This window comes from Meriones unguiculatus, chromosome 4 (genome assembly GCF_030254825.1).
Source record: "Meriones unguiculatus strain TT.TT164.6M chromosome 4, Bangor_MerUng_6.1, whole genome shotgun sequence".
Classification (NCBI taxonomy): domain Eukaryota; kingdom Metazoa; phylum Chordata; class Mammalia; order Rodentia; family Muridae; genus Meriones; species Meriones unguiculatus.
This window is the reverse complement of record NC_083352.1, coordinates 96,929,963-96,947,782: the sequence shown is the minus strand read 5'-3', so window position 1 is coordinate 96,947,782 and position 17,820 is coordinate 96,929,963. Positions and strand designations below refer to the sequence as shown.

The 17,820-nt window shown below is 50.8% G+C and overlaps 1 protein-coding gene across 5 annotated transcripts in view; it reads left to right on the top strand.

The window, feature by feature from the left end:
* The window catches only part of Acacb (acetyl-CoA carboxylase beta), a 104,597-nt gene that overhangs the window by 21,246 nt on the left and 65,531 nt on the right, over positions 1–17,820 (top strand). For 4 of the 5 annotated variants that reach the window (XM_021634699.2, XM_060382581.1, XM_060382580.1 and 1 more), the window contains exon 3: positions 15,290–15,422. In XM_021634699.2, the coding sequence (XP_021490374.1) occupies positions 15,290–15,422 (133 nt within the window). Of the gene's footprint in view, positions 1–6,513; positions 7,586–15,289; positions 15,423–17,820 lie in introns of those variants that run through there. The other variant, XM_060382582.1, reaches the window with a different exon arrangement.

Here is a 17,820-nt window from a genome sequence, read left to right as displayed (position 1 = left end):
ATTTTCAGGCATGGGCCATTACACCTGGCCAATTTAAAAGTTTAGTTACATAAAATGCAAACAATCCCACCTAGCTAGTGTTTATCACAGTGGTGTGAATCTAAGCACACTGGTCAAGGAGAATACAACTATGGGAATTAGTTTACCAAACCAACAAGCTTAATAAAACCATAACATTGTTGTAGTTATTTCTTGAGTTTTAGATTCTCAAAAGTCATGAGGATTCAAATTCAATGAATTAATGTTTCCAAGGTCTTTAGCAAGAAAATAAAGCACTTAAAAATTAGCCAGTTAAAAAATGGAGGGAGCTGGGTGTGGGTGAGTGCCTCTGATTCCAGCATTTGAGAAACTGACTGAAGAATTAGGAGTTCAAAGCTGTTCTAGGCTTTATGGTCTCCTGGAACTCCCTATAGTATAGGCTACACAGGGGTGGGACAGCGGGGAGAGACAGGAAGAGAGGGGTAGAGAGACAGAGGAAGAGAGAGGGAGAGGAAGACAGGGAGAGAGAGGAGATAGAAAGAAAGGAAGAGGGAGAGAGGAGAAAACAAAAGAGACAGGTGTGGTTTTTAATACCTGTACTCCCAGCACTCAAGATGCTGAGGCAGGAGGATTACCATAAGTATTAAGCCTGGGTTGCAGAGTTAGACTTTGTTTAAAATACCAGCTAGAAGTGGTGGCACATGCCTGGAACCCCAGCACTCAGGAGGCAGAGGCAGGCGAATGTCTGTGAGGCCAGACTGGTCTACAAAGTGAGTCCAGGACAGCCAAGGTTACAGAGAAACCCTGTCTCAAAACAAGCAAACAAGTGAAACACCAGCTGGAGAGATGGCTAAGTAGTTATGTGCGTACTGCTCTTGTACGAGACCTGAGTTTGCTTCCCAGCACCCACGGTGGGTGGCTCACAACTGCCTGTAACTCCAGCTCCCCAGGAGCCACACACCAATCTGATTTCCAAAGGCATTGCACTCCTGTGCACACCCCATCCACACGCTCATAAACACACACATGGACCCCCCATACATACACACACACTCACGCTCTCACACACAATTACCACACATACCTCCCACACACAGGCATTCACACACGTACATACTCTCACACTCACACATGCACACACGTGCAACTAAAAAGAAAAACAACCGAAGTGACAGGGGATAAAGAAATCAAAGAAAGAGGGAGGGAGGACGGAAATAAAGGCCTGCAGAGGCAGAGACAGGAAATGAACGAGAGCAGGTTGGTTGTTTCTGGGTCACTTTCGTTAGAGGGTTAAGACAGGGGGGCTGGAGCATGGGCTGCTCCTCCAGAGGAGCCTGACTCTGGTTCCCAGAACCTACACAGTGGCTTATGGCTCACAAGTGTCTCTCACTCTAGTTCTAGGGGATGTGATACCCTCTAGCAGGGCATGTTGGCGCACATTTAATCCCAGTACTGAGAGGCAGAGGCAGGAGGATCTCTGTGAGCTGGAGGCCAGCCTGGTCTGCCTAGTGAGTTCCAGGACAGCCAAGGCTAGCTACTCAGTGAGTGAGTGAGTGAGTGAGTGAGTGAGTGAGTGAGTGAGATCCTGTATCAAAACAACAACAAAACCTTAGCATGCCGTCCCAGCTGGTTGGTTAGTATGGATTTCTTGAATATTGTCCCATTTCTGATGTGACGATGTGACACTTAGCATGAGAGATTCCATTTGGGTTTGGTCTGCTGGAGCCTGGAGCTCAGGTTAAACCAGCCACCTCTGGACATTTTATTTAACAGCGGCGTGGGCAAGCCAGCCACCCAGTTCACGTGCTGTGAACTGGAGCTCGGAGGAAATGAAGCTTGACCAGTAAAGACAGGTGAACAAGAGCCTGGCTAGCAGAACCCAGCTAGTCCCTTTCTTGTTGTCAGGTTTTTGTTTTTGTTTTTTGTTGTTTTCTGTTAAGTTGCTGTCTCAGTCTGTTTTCTTTTACTATAAAAAAAAATTCTTAAGACTGAGTACTTCCAAAGAATAGTTCACTTGGTTCCAAAATGTCCAAGAGCAGGAGTGAGCCCTGTCCCCTATCTGGTGAGGGCCTCATACAGCATCCTAACATGACAAAAGCATCACAAGGGGAGACAAGGCCAGTTCAGGTCGCCCTTCCTCTTCTTATAAAGCCATTAATGCCATCATGGGTTGGGGGTCAGATCCTCATGACCTCATCTGACCCTAATTCCCCAAGGCCCCACACCTGAATTCCAGGTGTGAATTCAGCATATGAATTTGGGGTCTAAATCTTCAACAGGAGAACTTGGGGTAAGTGGGATATACTCACACCACAGCAGCTGCTAGCTAGTCTCCTAAAATCCCGAGGTACCCGCTCTTTGTAGAAGGAAATCCAGACTAGAGGTACGCTCTCTGTAGAAAGAAATCCAGACTAGAGGTATAGCTGTTTATCTCTGGCTTTTTCCCGTTTCAAAGACAGACAGTGAAGGCTGGGAGAAGGTCTGGGTGTCTGTCCAGGGCTCTCCCCTTCTGAGAGAACTGTGGCAGAAATGACGTGTGTCTGTGTCTCTGTTTGTGGTTTCTGATCAAGCCCTCTGTCTCCAGCTCACCCCAGTGGCCACCTCCCTGCCAGGCTTCTTCCTGCTAGGCCAGCAGCAGGTGGAAGCTCCTTCCCCTCCTGATTCACCCTGCCCTCACCTTCCCTGAGCCCTCTCCTTTTGGCGCTTTGCTCCTTCTACACTGAAGGCTCCTTTGTTCCCTCTGGCTGTCCTGAAGCGAGGACTAGTACTCTCTTCCTCCTCTTTTTCCTCCTCCTCCTTTTCTTCTTTTGTTTTTTGAGACTGGGTTTCTCTGTGTAGTCCTGGCTGTCCTGGAACTTACTCTGCAGGCCAAGTTGGCCTTGAACTCAGAGATCTTCCTCCTTCTGTCTCTGGAGTGCTGGCATTAAAGGTGTGCGATGACCATGCCTAGCCTGGGGCTTGCAATTTCAATGGCACAGGTGCACTTTGGCTCTCCTGTCTGTCAGTATCTTAGAATTCTTGGTGCAATAGAGAAAGGACTGGCTTCTTCCTTTTTATTCTGTAATGAGTCCTGCCTTCCAGGGCTCCTTGTCCCTGAGCCACCTTTAAAGTATCCGGCTCCTAGTTTCTTTATTGCCCCCTCTGTTTTGGTGTTTTCACAATACTCAGTTCTGCTTTTTATGGCCTTATTTGGTTCCTTGTGTGTCACCTCTCCTGTGCTGGGAAGTGAGACTCTGAGTGTCTCATAGCCTAGCTGGCTGAAGGTAGGTAGGCTTTGAATATTTGCCAAATGCATGGATGAAACAAGCAACACATGCTCTCTACAGACAAAGTTTGCAATCTGGGGGCATGCTAAATACTTGGGAAAATCTTGAAATCAGTGAATGGATGGATCGATGATTGGTGGATCAGTAGATAGATGGGGAGACAGATGAGTAGGTGGATGAATGAATAGGGTGAATGAATGGATGGGTGGGTGGATGGATGGATGAATGGATAGATGGATGGATGACTGGGTGGATGGATGGATGGGTGGATGGATGGATGACTGGGTGGATGGATGGATGGGTGGATGGATGACTGGGTGGATGGATGGATGGGTGGATGGATGGATGGGTGGAGGAATGGATGTTTAGATGGAAGGATGGATGAATGAATAGATGGATAAATGGATGGATAGATGGGTGTTTAGATGGAAAGATGGGTGAATGGATGGATGGTTAGATGGAAGGATGGATGAATGGATGGGTAGAGGAATAGATAGGTAGATGGATGGATGCATGTTTAGATGGAAGGATGGGTGAATGGATGGGTAGAAGAATAGAGGGGTAGATAGATGGATGCATGTTTAGATGGAAGGATGGGTGAAGGGATGGATGGATGGATGGATGGATGGATGGATGGGTGTTTAGATGGAAGGCTAGATGAATAGATGAGTGGAATGATGGGTGGTCATACGGATAGATGGATGGAAGATAGACCGATGGGTGACTAGATAGATGAATGGGCAGATGGATGGATGAATGGATGGGTAGAGGAACAGAAGGATGGATGAATAGGTTGATGGACATCGATTCTCTTCGGCCCTTCCCTGGACTTTGTGGGTCCTTGAGGTCTGAAATCTTCACACAACTCATAGAGACAGAGTCAATGAGCACATCACATGCTGTGGCAGAACAGTCTCTGAATGCAGCTCACAGACTCCTGCTTGGTGTACAGTGGGCTTGTGTAAGATGCCCAGGGCAGGCTCAGGATCATGACAACGCTGCAGTGATGAGTGTTACACTGTGAAAGGGAGCTGTCTTCCCTGGGGGTGAGCTGTCTCTCCTGCAGGCCTGCCCTCCCTGCTGCCAAAACACTAGTGTGATGACAGAGAGAGCACAACTCAGCCTTTCTGAAAAACACATTCCAAGTGCCAATGCACACTGGGCATTTGGTTGTATAAAGAGAAGACCCTTTGCCATGTGTCATCTGCTGGTGGAGTGGTCCTCAGCACACAGTAGGCACTGCACATGCTTAGATTTCAGTTTTACTGTGTGTGTGATATGTGCAGTATGTGTGTGGTTGTGCTGTGTGTGTGTGTGTGTGTGTGCGTGTGTGTGCTCACGCACATGAGTCATGAACTGTGTGTGGAGGTCAGAGGACTACTTTCTGGAGTCAGTTCTCCATCTACCGTGTGAGTCCTGAGGACTGAACTCAGGCTGGTCAAGGCTGACCTTGACCTCCTGACTGTGCCCCTTCCAGCTTCCAAGTGCTGGGCTCATAGACACAGGCCTCCCTCCATCCTCGGCTCACACAGTGCTGGAGACTGAGCCAGGCCTCCTGTGTGCTGAGTGAACATTACTGACCGGGCTAGAGCACCACCCCTGGGTTTTCTTTTGGTGAAAGCAAATTATAACATCGGTTTCATAGATCAGACAGCGAGCGCAGAGGAGATTCGATCAAAGTCACAATAGTTGGAGGGTAAGGACAAGACACTGTCCACCCCACCGCTAGCCACTGACAACCTGGCGCCCGTTCGTCTGCCTGTGTTCTGTCACTGACCAAGATTTTCTCTCTGTGATACCCAAAAGTTAAATTTAGCTGTTCGTAGCCCAAGAGAAAGGCTTAAAAATGAGGTGGGGCCACAGCCCCATTTGAGCTAGTTCATTCAAAAGCACAGCTGTTTGGGGAGGATGGCTCATGCCTATAATCCCAGCACTTGGGAGGCAGAAGCAGAAAGGTGAAGAGTTCAAGGCCAGCCTCAGCTACCTAAGACCCTATCTCGGGGGCGGGGGAAAGCCGGAAGAGGGAGAAGAAATAGAGAAAAGTATGCAGAATGGCGCACCAGGATGGGTAATGTCCCTTCCTTCCCATCTTTCATTCCTTAATATTAAATAGATGAAGGAAAGTTAGCCAGGGTGGTGCCCACCCATAGTCCAGCGTGTTTCTGATGACCCTGGTGGCATGGAGGAAGGAGTGCAGCCTCAGGTCCGTGGGATGTGTTGGCCCTTCTGCATTTTAGGCCAGAGTTCTGGGGCTCCAGGAAGAAGATGCAGTTGTCAAGTGCCTCTAAGCTAGACCCGGCGTCCACGCTGACACTCCGCCCGCCCAGTGCCGAGATCAAATCTCTCTCGTGTACCGTGCCTTACTTTCTCCTGCCAAAAAAAAAAAAAAAAAGGATCCAGGCAAATCCACGTCAGGCTTGCCGCTCCTATTCTCATGGTCTGGCTGTGTAAACTGCTGTCCCCGATCACCACGGGTGCGAGGTGCAGGCGCCTTCCTTTCCTGTTAACCGGCAAGTTAGAATAGCCACAGAGCACCGAGGGAGTGTTGGGAGTTTGGAGATAAAGCCTAGCTGGCTGCCAGGAAGCTGCGGAGTAGGGCTCTTCTGTAAGCTGCTGAGCAAAACAGGGAGGGCTATTTTGGGTATCTTCCTTTCCTCTGTTTGATGTGGTTACTTTTAATTGGGTCAGTGAGAGAAGGGGTGCTTTTGGACACTGGTTTGAAACTTACAAAACCAAATAATCATTCCAATGAGGGTTTCTTCCTTCCTTTTCTCCTTTTCCCTCCCTCCCTTTCTTCTTCCCTTCCTCCTTTTTTGAGGAGGGAAGGTTAAAACCATGGGGAAACTTCTAGAAAATCCAAATTGAGAATTTTACTCAACTGTCTGGTCAGGACACATCTAACCTCGGATTCTTTTTTTTTTTTTTCTTTCAGAGACGGGATTTCTCTGGGTAGCCTTGGCTGTCCTGGACTTGTAGACCAGGCTAGCCTTGAACTCACATCACCTGCCTCTGCAGGCATGTGCCACCCTGGATTAACCTTGGATTCTTGTGTAAACAGGGCAAGGGTCACAGTTCCCAAGGAGGCGGGGTGCTTAGTGGCTTAGAGGCAGACCTTGGGCATAGAGCCCAAGGTGCAAGTGCCATTGGGGCTCTGCCACTAAGCCATGCCCTCAGCTCCCCTCCCCCCCAAAGGTTCACTGCAAGGGTCATTTGGTTGTTGCTCAGATTGTACTTAGGCATAGTCCTGTCCCTATGAGTCACGTCCCTCTGGCCATGCATCCCTCATGTGATGCGGTAGAGCTGAGACAGTGGAGTGTCCGGGCTGCCCCTCCCATTCTGTTGTCGCTTAGTCGGGGTCCTGGTAGGCAGTGAGACGGCCCCACCAGGCCTTCAGGCTTGCCCATCAGGCTTGCCACACCAAGCCTGAGAGCCCGAGTTCAAATCCCAGGACCCATGGGGTGGAAAGCGAGAATCGGCTCCCACAAATTCTTCCCTGATCTCTTCATTTGCTGAGGGAGGTCCACTCCCTGCCCATAAGCAAATACATGTAACTTAAAAAGCCTTTGAAGTGCTGTGGGAAGCTCACGGGGGCGGGGTTAGCAGGACCTTAAGCGGCAAGGAGCGATGGCACCTGCTGGGCTCTATGCCCAAGGTCCCCCTCTAGGGGCCACTAATCGCCCCGCCTCCTTGGGAACTGGGACCTGCACTCTTTAGTTTTAGTGTTTTCATCGGATCCCTACAGTGCGTGTCCAGTGCAGGGGGCTGTGGAACCTCAATCGCCACCTCTGTGGGGGCGCTGGGGAGGAAGATGAGAGACATCCTTGTGTTCCAGAGAGCTCAAGGTCAGGGCAGGAGGAGTATGACAACTGGAACAGCCGGAGGGGCGGGGAAAGAGGGGGGTAGGAGGCGTAGCCTAGGCGAAACGGGGAGGGCGTGGCTAGAGTGGCAGGGCATGGGTGGAGCCTGGGAGCCCTGTGGGAGGGGCGGCTGGAAAACAAGTTGGAGGCGTGGCCTGGGCGGGGCTGAGGCTGAGGCTGGGCGTGGCCAGGCAGGCCACGGCTCCAGCTTCTGAGAGTAAGGAACAGTTCGGGATGGCCTGTGAGGCGTGCTGTCCCGGGACCCACAGCTGTCGCAAGCTGCTGCCAGAACCCCTCCCCGAGGACGCCTCTGCCTCTGGCGGCGACCTGGCGACCCTGCTGTGCTGTGGGAGCGGGGCTCGCTTCCCGGGATTAGGGGGTGCAAACTGCGCATCCCCACGGGAGCAGGCTGGGATTGGCCAGTGGGCCGGGCATCATGAGCCCTGCCAAATGCAAGGTCTGTTTCCCTGAGCTCACAGGAAAGTAAGTAAGCCCGCGATTTTAATAACTGCTTTTGCGAACTTACGCCCTCCTCCCCGTCCAGGTCTACTGTCCGCCCCTGAACACCCCTCCTTTCCCCTTCTGCACAAGGAGATGCGAGCTTAGCGTGGCCGCTATAGAGAGAAGCCCACCTCGCAAACTACATTCCTAGATGGACACCCAGTGACGTTGTTTGGAGAGTGCTGCCCAGCCCTTAGGTGCCTCAAGATTGATCCCTGGGTCGCGCCACCCTTCCCTCAGTCTTTGTCCCTTTGGCCTTGAGAAAATGAGGCAACACTTTAGGAGCTGAGGGCTCGGGAGAACCCAGGCACCCTGAGCAGGCTTTGTATTTAAGATCAATTTCTGCATGTGCGTATTAGCAGAGCATCTAGCCTCAAGTACTCGACTGTTTCCTTTCCTTTCCCCCTTCATTTTATTGCACTTTAAAACAGTCACCAAAGGTATTCGTTGCTGAGAATTCAGCCCTTTATCCCGGAATGTAGCACATGTTTGTAATCCTGGCACTGCTGAGGCAGGAGGATTGAGTTTGAGGTCAGCTTGGGCCACACACGTGAAGCCCCAAACAAACAAATGAACAAACTCAGAAAATTATAAACAAAAAGAGGAGCAAAGATATAATTTCACCGGGATCAACAGCAGATACCTGACAAGTCTTGTTTTTAGTGTAGATGTTTAATTTATAAAATTGAACCATACAGAATATATTGTATTGTAACCCGTGTTTGTTCTTTTTTTCAAGTTGGCTCGGCACATTATGAGTTTATCCATGTTTATCTTGCCTGAGAGCAATGGTTATTATGTTTTTAAATAGTTAAAAACAGAGAAGAACACTATGTGAAAACTATGAAATAGTCAAAGGTCAGAGTGTACAAATAAAGTTTTATTGGCACACAGCTTCACTGACTGGTTTCTGGAAAGCCTGTGGCACCACTTGTGGGCTCTGCTAGAAGTCCTGGGTAGTGGGACAGAGGCTGTTACACCTGAAGTTTCAACTAGCTAGGACTTGCCAACCCTTACTGGGTGCAGAGTGTTCCTGTAAATAGATGTGCGAGCAGTCACTAAATGCAGCGGACAGCCAAGTTGTGTCTCCTCTTTGTGAGAAAGGCACAGCTCTGCCAGCAACAGTTAGTAGCCGAGTCTCTGCCTTCTGTGTTACTTTTTAGTGTAGATTAACCTGGTCCGTAAGGCTCCGCTGTATGCACCCCATGCAGAAGGCTCACCTCTGCAAACAAGAAGGGGTATGATTGTGTTTATATCTGCCAGGAGCTTCTGCTTCGGGGGCAGGCAAATGTCTGGCCAGTTCAACAGCCTCCCCTTCTTTGTGGTTTTGCTTTCTATCAACCGTGGTCTGAAAATATTGAGTTGAGAATTCCAGACATAATTCGTATGTTTTAGGTTGTTGACCAGCCTGAGGGGTGTGATGAAGTCTTGCGAGATCTCATCAGGAATGCAAAGCATCTTTTTGTTCAGAGTGTCCATTCTGTATGTGCTACCTGCATGTTAGTTATTTAGTGCGGCTTATGGTTACCACACCACAGCCTGTCAGCATGCTGCTTTTGCTCAAGTAACCCTTATTTTTCTTAACAGTTGCCCAGAAGCAGAAGGGTAGAGATGCTGGAAATTTTATTACAGTATTGTTATTATAGTTATTCACTTACATGTTTGTTTACTTATAACAAAATAATAATGAGCAATAAGGTATTTAATACTTTATATTAATAAACATATTTATTTGTATATTTATCATGTTTGTACCTCATGTCTAGGAACGTGTTTCCTACAGATGTCCTAATTTAAGATCTAGGGCTCTCCAGGCGACCAGGGTGGATAGAATGGATGTGCATTACAGAGGAGGTTAATGAGATTGCCATAAACAGTCATTATGCTTGCTCTCCCTTGTGGGGTGCTTTTACAGTGCGTGCATGAGTGCTTTGGTATCATGCTAACTTGACATGCTGTAACCTCCAGTTTCTCTTTTCTTTTTTCTTTCTTTCTTTTTTTCTTTTTCGAGACAGGGTTTCTTTGTGTAGCCTGAATGTCCTGGAACTCACTCTGTAGTCCAGGCTGCCTCACAATCACAGAGATCCTCCTGCCTCTGCCTCCTCAGTGCTGGAATTAAAGGCATGCACCATCACCACAGAATTTCACATAGCCCAGGCTGGCCTTGAACTCCCCATTACACCAAAGGGTACCTTAAACTCCCGTTTCCCTGCCTCTGCCTTCTGAGTGCTGGGTTACAGGTGTGTGATCAGGCATCTGCACGTGAGCCTGGCTCAGTGTCAGTGTGCTGTTTTCCTAAAAGGCCAGATAGTAAGTACCTTCAGCTCTGTGACAGTATAGTCTCTCACAGCTACGCACTGCCGCTCCCTGTGGCAATAGCTACACAACTAAATGGGCCTGGCTGTGTTTCACTAAAGCACCCTGAAACAGGACGTTTCTATACTTTGTTATGTGTCACAATAGAAAATTCTTTGGACTTCCTCTCCCACCAAATCCTCAAACACGTAAATCTGTTAAAGCCATTCATGGCAGGTTGAGTGTGGCCCAGGGGACCTGTTCACTCACCCTTGACCTGGTATCATTCCAGAAGGCACTGGAGGGTGCATGGCCCGAGAAATTCCCAAGGGTTTAGTAGGCAAGACAGCTCAGCAGGTAATTCCTGGAATCTACACAGTGGAAGGTAAGAACTGACTCCCAAAAGTCGCCCTCTGTTTTCTCCACATGCATGGAAGCAAGTCAGCCACCCCCAAATAAATTAATAAATGCATTAAATTAAATTAAATCAATTAAAGTGTAAATAGAAATCCCAAAAGGTTTATTTGTTTGGTTGGTTTGTTTTGTTTTTTTTTTTCAAGACAGTTTTTCTGTGTAGCCCTGGAAGTCCTGGACTTTGTAGACAGGCTGTCTTCAATGGAGACCCGCCTGCCTCTGCCTCCTAAGTGCTGGGATTAAAGGCGTGTGCCAACATGCCCAGTTTATCCTACTTGTTTGTAAGATGTGTGTGTGTGACTGTATAAGCTGTGTGTATGGTATATGCTGTATGTGTGTGTGTGTGTGTGTGTGTGTTTATGTGTGGACAACTTGCATGATTTATATGACTTGCTTCTCTCCTTCCACTTTGTGGGTTGAGGGACTCAGGCTCAGGTCATCAGGCTTGGCTGACCCCATCCCAAATTTATTTTCTTGAGACTTTCCTTGTTGCTCAGGCTGGCCTTGAACTCAAAATCCTCCTGTCTCCCAGGCGCTGGGATTTCAGGTGTGCACCACCACTCCCCGCCTCAGATCCCCTGAATATTTCATCCTGTGAGAGGAGGCACAGGGTCCTTGAGGGGCAGCTGGTAGGCAGCTGATTCAGGATCAGAAGCTTGGGGCAGGGTGTGGGGCTCCTCCAGGTTTCTCGGGGTTCCCAGCTGGATCTCAGCTGGGGCTTGAGGCCATCCTGTGCATTATTCGGACTTGAGCGACATCTCCGATCGCTACCACACATCCAGCCAGGGGGGCGGCTTGAGATCTCTCACCCAGACTCTTACCTCCAGAGGTGGCATTGCAGCGTCTCTGTATCTAATCAATCTTTTATACTTTGGCACTAAATCCTGAGGTGAGATAGAGTGGGAGTGCCAGCCCAGCCCTGCCGCGGGCAGCTGCGTGACTCGAGGTCAGTGGGCCTCTCTGAACCTCTGTCTCGTTACTGAGAACAGATGGCAAGCCTCTTACGTGAAGAGGGAAGAAGTCAGCCAGACGGTCCAGGCCAATGGACGTCCTTGAAAACATTGATTTCCTCTCCTCCCAGGATAGCACTGCCCGGTCTTGTGCCCCAGCAGCTGACTGGGTCTGGTGTTTGGCTGGCACCTCTGTTGTTGATTGCCACTTCCAAAGCCACCGTGGATCGTTTCGGCTCTCACCTGTCCTTCTGTGTAAGGTCAGGGCTTAGGGCTGGGCGCAGGCACAGCGCTTAGGAACGTTCTCCTTCAGTTGGCACCAGCGCAAGGGGAAGGTCGTCTGTCAGGAGCCAAAGTTGGTTGTCCTCCAGCACCGTCACAAAAGAATCCAAGTAGCCTGGTGCCTGGGAGAGGGTCCTGAAACACGGCCATCCCCGCAGCCTTGCCTGCCCCTTGGTGGGCTGCAGGGGTGGGCTTGCCACCTGCCTGGGGAAGGGATCATCCCCAGCCTAAAGTGACACCACACATAGTTCTGGGCCTCAAAATGGAGTGTTCCTTTAGGGCACATTTCCACCAAGTCATACGACGTGGAAGGTTTGTGTGTCTGGGAGTGCGAGGAGACGGACTTTCTGATGCAGGACGACATCAGCCGATTAGGGAAGGTCAGGGCTAGGCTAGTCTTCAGATGGGAACTTTGTGGATTGTGCTCAGTGAACGGTTTGTTGCTCCTCTTGGTTCAGGAGCAGGTGCACCTGACCCTCCTGGCGTGACTTCATTCAGGGTGCGCTCTGGGAGACTGAGTGCTTCAAGGGACAGCGGAATGACTATGGCTTTGGAGACCACAGACGTCACTCAGGAGAGGAGGGCTTTAAGCAAGGGTTTCTACTGTCCTCACTGGGACAGCAGGTCACTGTGTGTCAAAGACCGGGAGGCTCTCATGAGGGAAGATCTGGATTGGGGACACAGCTCAGTCACCATGGCAACCTGGGGACAAACATCAGGGCTGGGAGATGGAGGCAGGAGGAGGTGTGGAATTGACCGCAGCCGGCGTAGCCTAATGGGTGAGCTCCAGGCCAGTGAGAGACTCTATCCCAAAGGTGGCGGATGGCATGCCACAGGATGGCACCCAAGGCTGTCTTCTGGCTCTCACATGCATGTACACTCATACCCTGCACATAAATGAACACACATGAGCACGTGTGCTCTGTGAAAACCGAAAGGGAACATTCACATACCCCAAGCAAACCCTGGGACATTGAAAATGTAAGGGCCGAGGTGAAGCGTTTTTCTGCTTGGAGGGTTAGAAGGGAAGGCTGAGGGACCCACCCACTAAGTAGAAGAGGAGGAGAGAAGAAAATGGATAGCCTAGCGGGCTAGCCTCAGGACTTCAATGTCCAAACTTGAGGATATAATAGGGAGGAAAAAGAGGTAAGGAGACAACTGAAGACCGAGTCCCAGGGTTGAATATCTGGATAGAGAAGGTGGGGTTTGGGGGTGTAGCTCAGAGTTCTTCAGCATGTGAGGCTTGGGTTCCATTCCCAGCACCATAAACAGGACACTGAGAAGAGCTGAAACAGATGTGTGTGTGTGTCTGTGTGTGTGTGCCATGACACCATTGGATGCAGGGGACAGAAGAACATGTAAACTTCCAGACATGGAAAGCCCAGGCCCCTGGGCAAAGGATCAAAGATTGAAACCCACTAGCCAAACAAAACCCCTTGGAAGCCCTGACGTGCTAACACAGGCTTCCAAAACCCTGGAGGAGGTTTTTCTTCCTGCAGCTCAGCACAGAGCAAGTGATGGGGCAGAAGGAAAAACAGCTGCCAAACATGTACCGTCCCCGTCCATAGTCCATAGCTTTCTCAGAAAGCTGCTTGGGGGCATCTCCCAAGCAGGAGACGCCAAGGAAGAGCAGCGGTGCGCAGTCTCAGGCTCCTGGTGGTGGGGACCCGGAAGCCAGGGGAATCTGGCGGGTCGAGGCCGCCACCGCTGCTCGTTGCTGTCCTACACAATGTCTCCCCAACCACGGGAAGCTACCGGCGGACATGCTCCAGCAAAACAAGGACGTGCACCGGGAAAGAGGGAGCCAGACACTCGCCCCAAACTAGGACCCTGCTCTGAAGAAAGGGTCATCCGTGGTGCGGGGGCCTTAAGAGCAGCCACTTATCAGTGCATGTCCGTGTGGCCGTGTGGAAGCTTGCAGCTGCGAAACGCCAGTCAGCACTGACTTCCTGTCATGGGGTGACAAAGGAGCGAGGAAGGGACCTCCACGGTGTTGTGATGCGTTTAGTTTTAAGTTGTGTTTATTCGTTCAGTGCTTGTGCGTGTGTGCATATGTGTGCGTGCGTACATGTGTGTGCATATGTGCATGTGTGTGCACATGCCATGGTGCCCTGCGGAGGTCAGAGGACAAGTTTTTAGGAGTTGGTCCTCTCCCTCCACTGTGTGGGTCCTGGGGATTGAACTCAGAGCATCAGGCTGGGGAGCAAGCGCCCTTACCCATGGAGCCACCTTGCTCTCCCTTGTCATATATATTTTTTCAGACTTCTAAGTTTACTGAGCCCTCAGCAGTTGGTAGTTATCCACACTGACTGTCTGTGGAGTGCCTTTTCTTCTCCTTTTATTGTCTTTCTGTTTTTCAAGATAGGTTTTCTCTGTGCAGCCCTGGATGTCCTGGACTCACTCCGTAGATCAGGCTGGCCTTGAACTCACAGAGATCCACCTGCCTCTGCCTCCAGAGTGCTGGGATTGCAGGCGTGCGCCACTACTGCCCACAAGTCCTTTTTAAATTTAAGGTTCGATGTATTTTTATTTTTATTTTTCTGTCTGTGCACCTTGTGTGTGCAGTGTCCATGGAGGCCAGAAGAGGGCGCCAGGTCCCCTGGAGCTGGAGTTACAGCTCCAGGCTTGGCAGTCACTGTGTGGGCGCTGGGAACTGAACCTGAGTCACGCAGCCAGTGCTCTTAGCCGTGTGACAGGGTCGACCCTCTGCCCTCTCGGCAGCAGCCGTTCTTCCAGGCCCCAGCTGGGAAGGAAGGTGTGTTTGTGTGTGCGGGACTGGAAGCTGAGTCGCAAGTACAACTTCTATACTAGGTTTTTAAAGCTGTTTTCGGTCAGCCGGGCCTGGCTGTGCACGCCTGTGATCCCAGCACTCAGGAGGCAGAGGCAGGCGGAGCTCTGTGGGTTCCAGGTCAGCCTGGTCTACAGAGTGAGTCCAGGACAGCCCAAGGCTACACAGAGAAACCCTGTCTCGAAAAAAAAAATATCACTTTCAGCTTTTAGTAAAAGAAGAGTTTTATGAAAAGTTCATGACCACCACACACACTAAAGGTGACGGGTGTTAGATGTGTGGGGGTTTCCTTCCTCATTGTGGGTCGCCTGTCGCTGCTGTCGGCTCCCAAATCAGGGACACGTGGAGTGAAAGTTACCACAGGGCAGCAGCAGGGCCCGTGGGGCAGCGCTCTCTGGCCTTGAGTCTGCTGTGCTCCGTGAGTGTGTGTGTGTGCAGGGTGTGTGTGTGCAGGGTGTGTGTGTGCAGGGTGTGTGTGTGTGTGTGTGTGTGTGTGCAGGGTGTATGTGTGCAGGGTGTGTGTGTGTGTGTGTGTGTGTGTGTGTGCAGGGTGTATGTGTGTGTGTGTGTGTGTGTGTGTGTGCGTGCGGGGTGTATGTGTGTGTGTGTGTGTGTGCAGGGTGTGTGTGTGTGTGTGTGTGTGTGTGTGCGTGCGGGGTGTATGTGTGTGTGTGCGGTATGTGTGTGGGTGTGTGGGTGTGTGTATGGGGTATGTGGGGGGGTGTTTGTGTGGTGTGTGGTGTGTGTGTGTGTGTAGGGTGTATGTGTATAAGGTGTGTATGTGGAGTGTATGTGGGGGGGGGCATGTAGGGGTGTGTGTATGGTGTGTGTGTGTGTGGTGTGTGTAAGCTTGTGCACACACTCTCTGGTCACTGGTTTTTCCTCCCAGCGCCAGGCTCCGGCCCTGTCCCGGAGGCCCCAGCTTCCCCCTCATGGCTCCCATCTGTCCTCCCGCAGGCCCAGCATGTCTGGCCTCCACCTGGTGAAGCGAGGCCGTGAGCACAAGAAGCTGGAGCTGCACAGGGACTTCACCGTTGCTTCCCCGGCCGAGTTTGTCACCCGCTTTGGAGGCAATAGGGTCATCGAGAAGGTAGAAGCGGTTTCTCTGAGCTGCTGGGGGCGGGCCCCTCTTGCTGGAGGCCGAGCCTCAGGCCCTTTCTTTACACTCAGAGGGAGCGCAGGCCTCCCCTTGGGACACTTGCCAGGGTGCTGGGTGGGACACTTGACTTAGAGAGCTTTTCCTCCCCCCAGCATGGGTGCATCAGCCCATTCCTCAGAAGGGGAGACTGAGGCCCTGGGCTTGGTGAGGAGGCTCTGAGGTGCTCTGGGGAGTGGGGCTGCTCCTTCTACTCCAGGAAAGCATAGAAGCTTCCCCTGCTCACCCATAGAGGTTAGGGCTTCCTAGAAGAGACCACAAGCTGCAGTGATGGATGGGCAGCAGTGACGTCATTTGTTGGTGGCAGTGATGTCATAGTCGTGCTACAGTGACATCATGGATGGGTTGTAGTGACATCATGGTTGAGTTATAGTGATGTCATGGATGGGCTTCAGTGACATCATAGATGGCTTCAGTGATGTCATGGTTGTGCTGTAGTATGTCATAGATAGGCTTCGTGATGTCATAGATGGGCTGCAGCAGAGCAAGTGCTGCCATGCGTGAGGTTTCACCTGGTCCCTAATCTTCCTCGCAAAGCAGGCCCCTACCGTATGGTTATTCCTGCTATGGATATTTGAACCTGAGTCCCTGGTTCCTCCATCTTGCTCCAAACACTCAGGTTTAGGGGCTTCTGGGAAAGATCTAGAATTTTTTTTTTTTGAGGCAGGATTTTGTGTACCCCGGGTTGGTGTCAACCGCAGGGGTGAACTGTACTTCCGATCATCCTGCCTCTGCCCCCAAGCGTGGGCCAGGGCACCCAGTCTATGCAGCTCCGGTCACTGAGCCCAGGCTCCGAGAAAGCTCAGCAGGAGCGCTCTTCCCACTGAGCTAGACCTCCATCCCCCTCTGCTACACGCTGCATTTTGGACTTACTGGGAAACTGTTTTGTAGCTAGCCCCACTGTGGCTGTCATTTCATTCCCAGAGCGTCCTGGCTAGCCTCAGGTAGCCCCACTGTGACTGGTGGCATCTCAGAGCGTCACAGCTAGCTGCAAGTAACCCTTGCCCAGAGCTCTTGCACTTTCTGACTAAGGAGCTGGCGCTCAGTGCTGGAGCCCAGTGGGAAAGCCTTCCCCTGGGGATGTGAGCTGAAAGCTGGCCTCTCCCCCACCAGGGGCTCCCAGAGTGTGCTGTCCCCTGCCACGCCCGGCCCTTCCCTCTAGACCAAGCCTTGATTCAGCAGTGAGAAGGCCACGGCTAAGCTGTCCTCATTCCTTCCCCAGTCGTGGTCCTCAAAGGGTTACCAGGGCCTTGCACGTGAGCCAGGAGCCCTGGCCGAAGCCTCAGGCAGGGCATAGGTGTGAGCTTACTGGGCCTAAGTTCCCCCACGTGTAAAACAGAGGCAGCTGCTCTGCACACCTCTGGGGAGGCCTGCCTTCGGCACTGTGGCCAGGATGATATAGCAGTGAGAGAACAGAGGATGGAATTTCTCTGTGAGTCAGAGCTGGATCAGAGGCCTAATTGCTTTTGGAAATTTGTATTATTTCTTTCTTTCGAGACAGAGTCTCATCGTGTAGCTGAAAGTTCTTCTTCAGTTCCTAGACTGTGCCTGGATTTTTTTTTTTAAGACAGTCTCACTATGTAGCCCTGGCTGTCCTAGAACTCACTATGTAGACCAGGCTGGCCTCAGACTCAGAGTTCTGCCTGCCTCTTCCTCCAGAGTGCTGAGATTAAAGGTCTTCACCATTATACTCTCTCAGAAGAGTTATGTATTCTTACTTTATGTGTGTGGGTATTTTGCCTGTGTGTGTGTATATGCGCCATGTGCATGCAGTTCTTGCAGAGGCCAGAAGAGGGCGTTGGATCTCCTGGAACTGGAGTTACAGATGATCATGTAAGCGCTGCTGTGTGGGTGCTGAGAGATGAATCCAGGTTCTCTGAAAGAGCAGCCAGTGCTCTTAACCCCTGAGCCATCTCTCCAGGCCTGGGAGATTCCAACTAATTAACTGTCTTTCTTCAGTAATGGACAATCAAACTTAATGCTATGTAAATACCACTGAGCTATGTCCTTAACTCATATATCATGTGTGTGTAGTTATTGTTACTGAGTGTGCCTATAATCCCAGCACTCAGGAGGCAGAGGCAGGCAGATCTCTGAGTTCCAGGACAGCCTGGTCTACAAAGTGAGTTCCAGGACAGCCAGGGCTACACAGAGAAACCCTGTCCCCAAAAACAAAACACAAAACAAACCCACACACACAAAAGGATAATCATTGCTAAAGGGGTTTCTTTTTGAGACCGTCACCCATAGCACTGTATCCATACTGCATTACCCTTCATTTCTGCCTTTAATTCTTCTGTGTCCCCTCCCCCAAATCACGACCTCTTCTTTA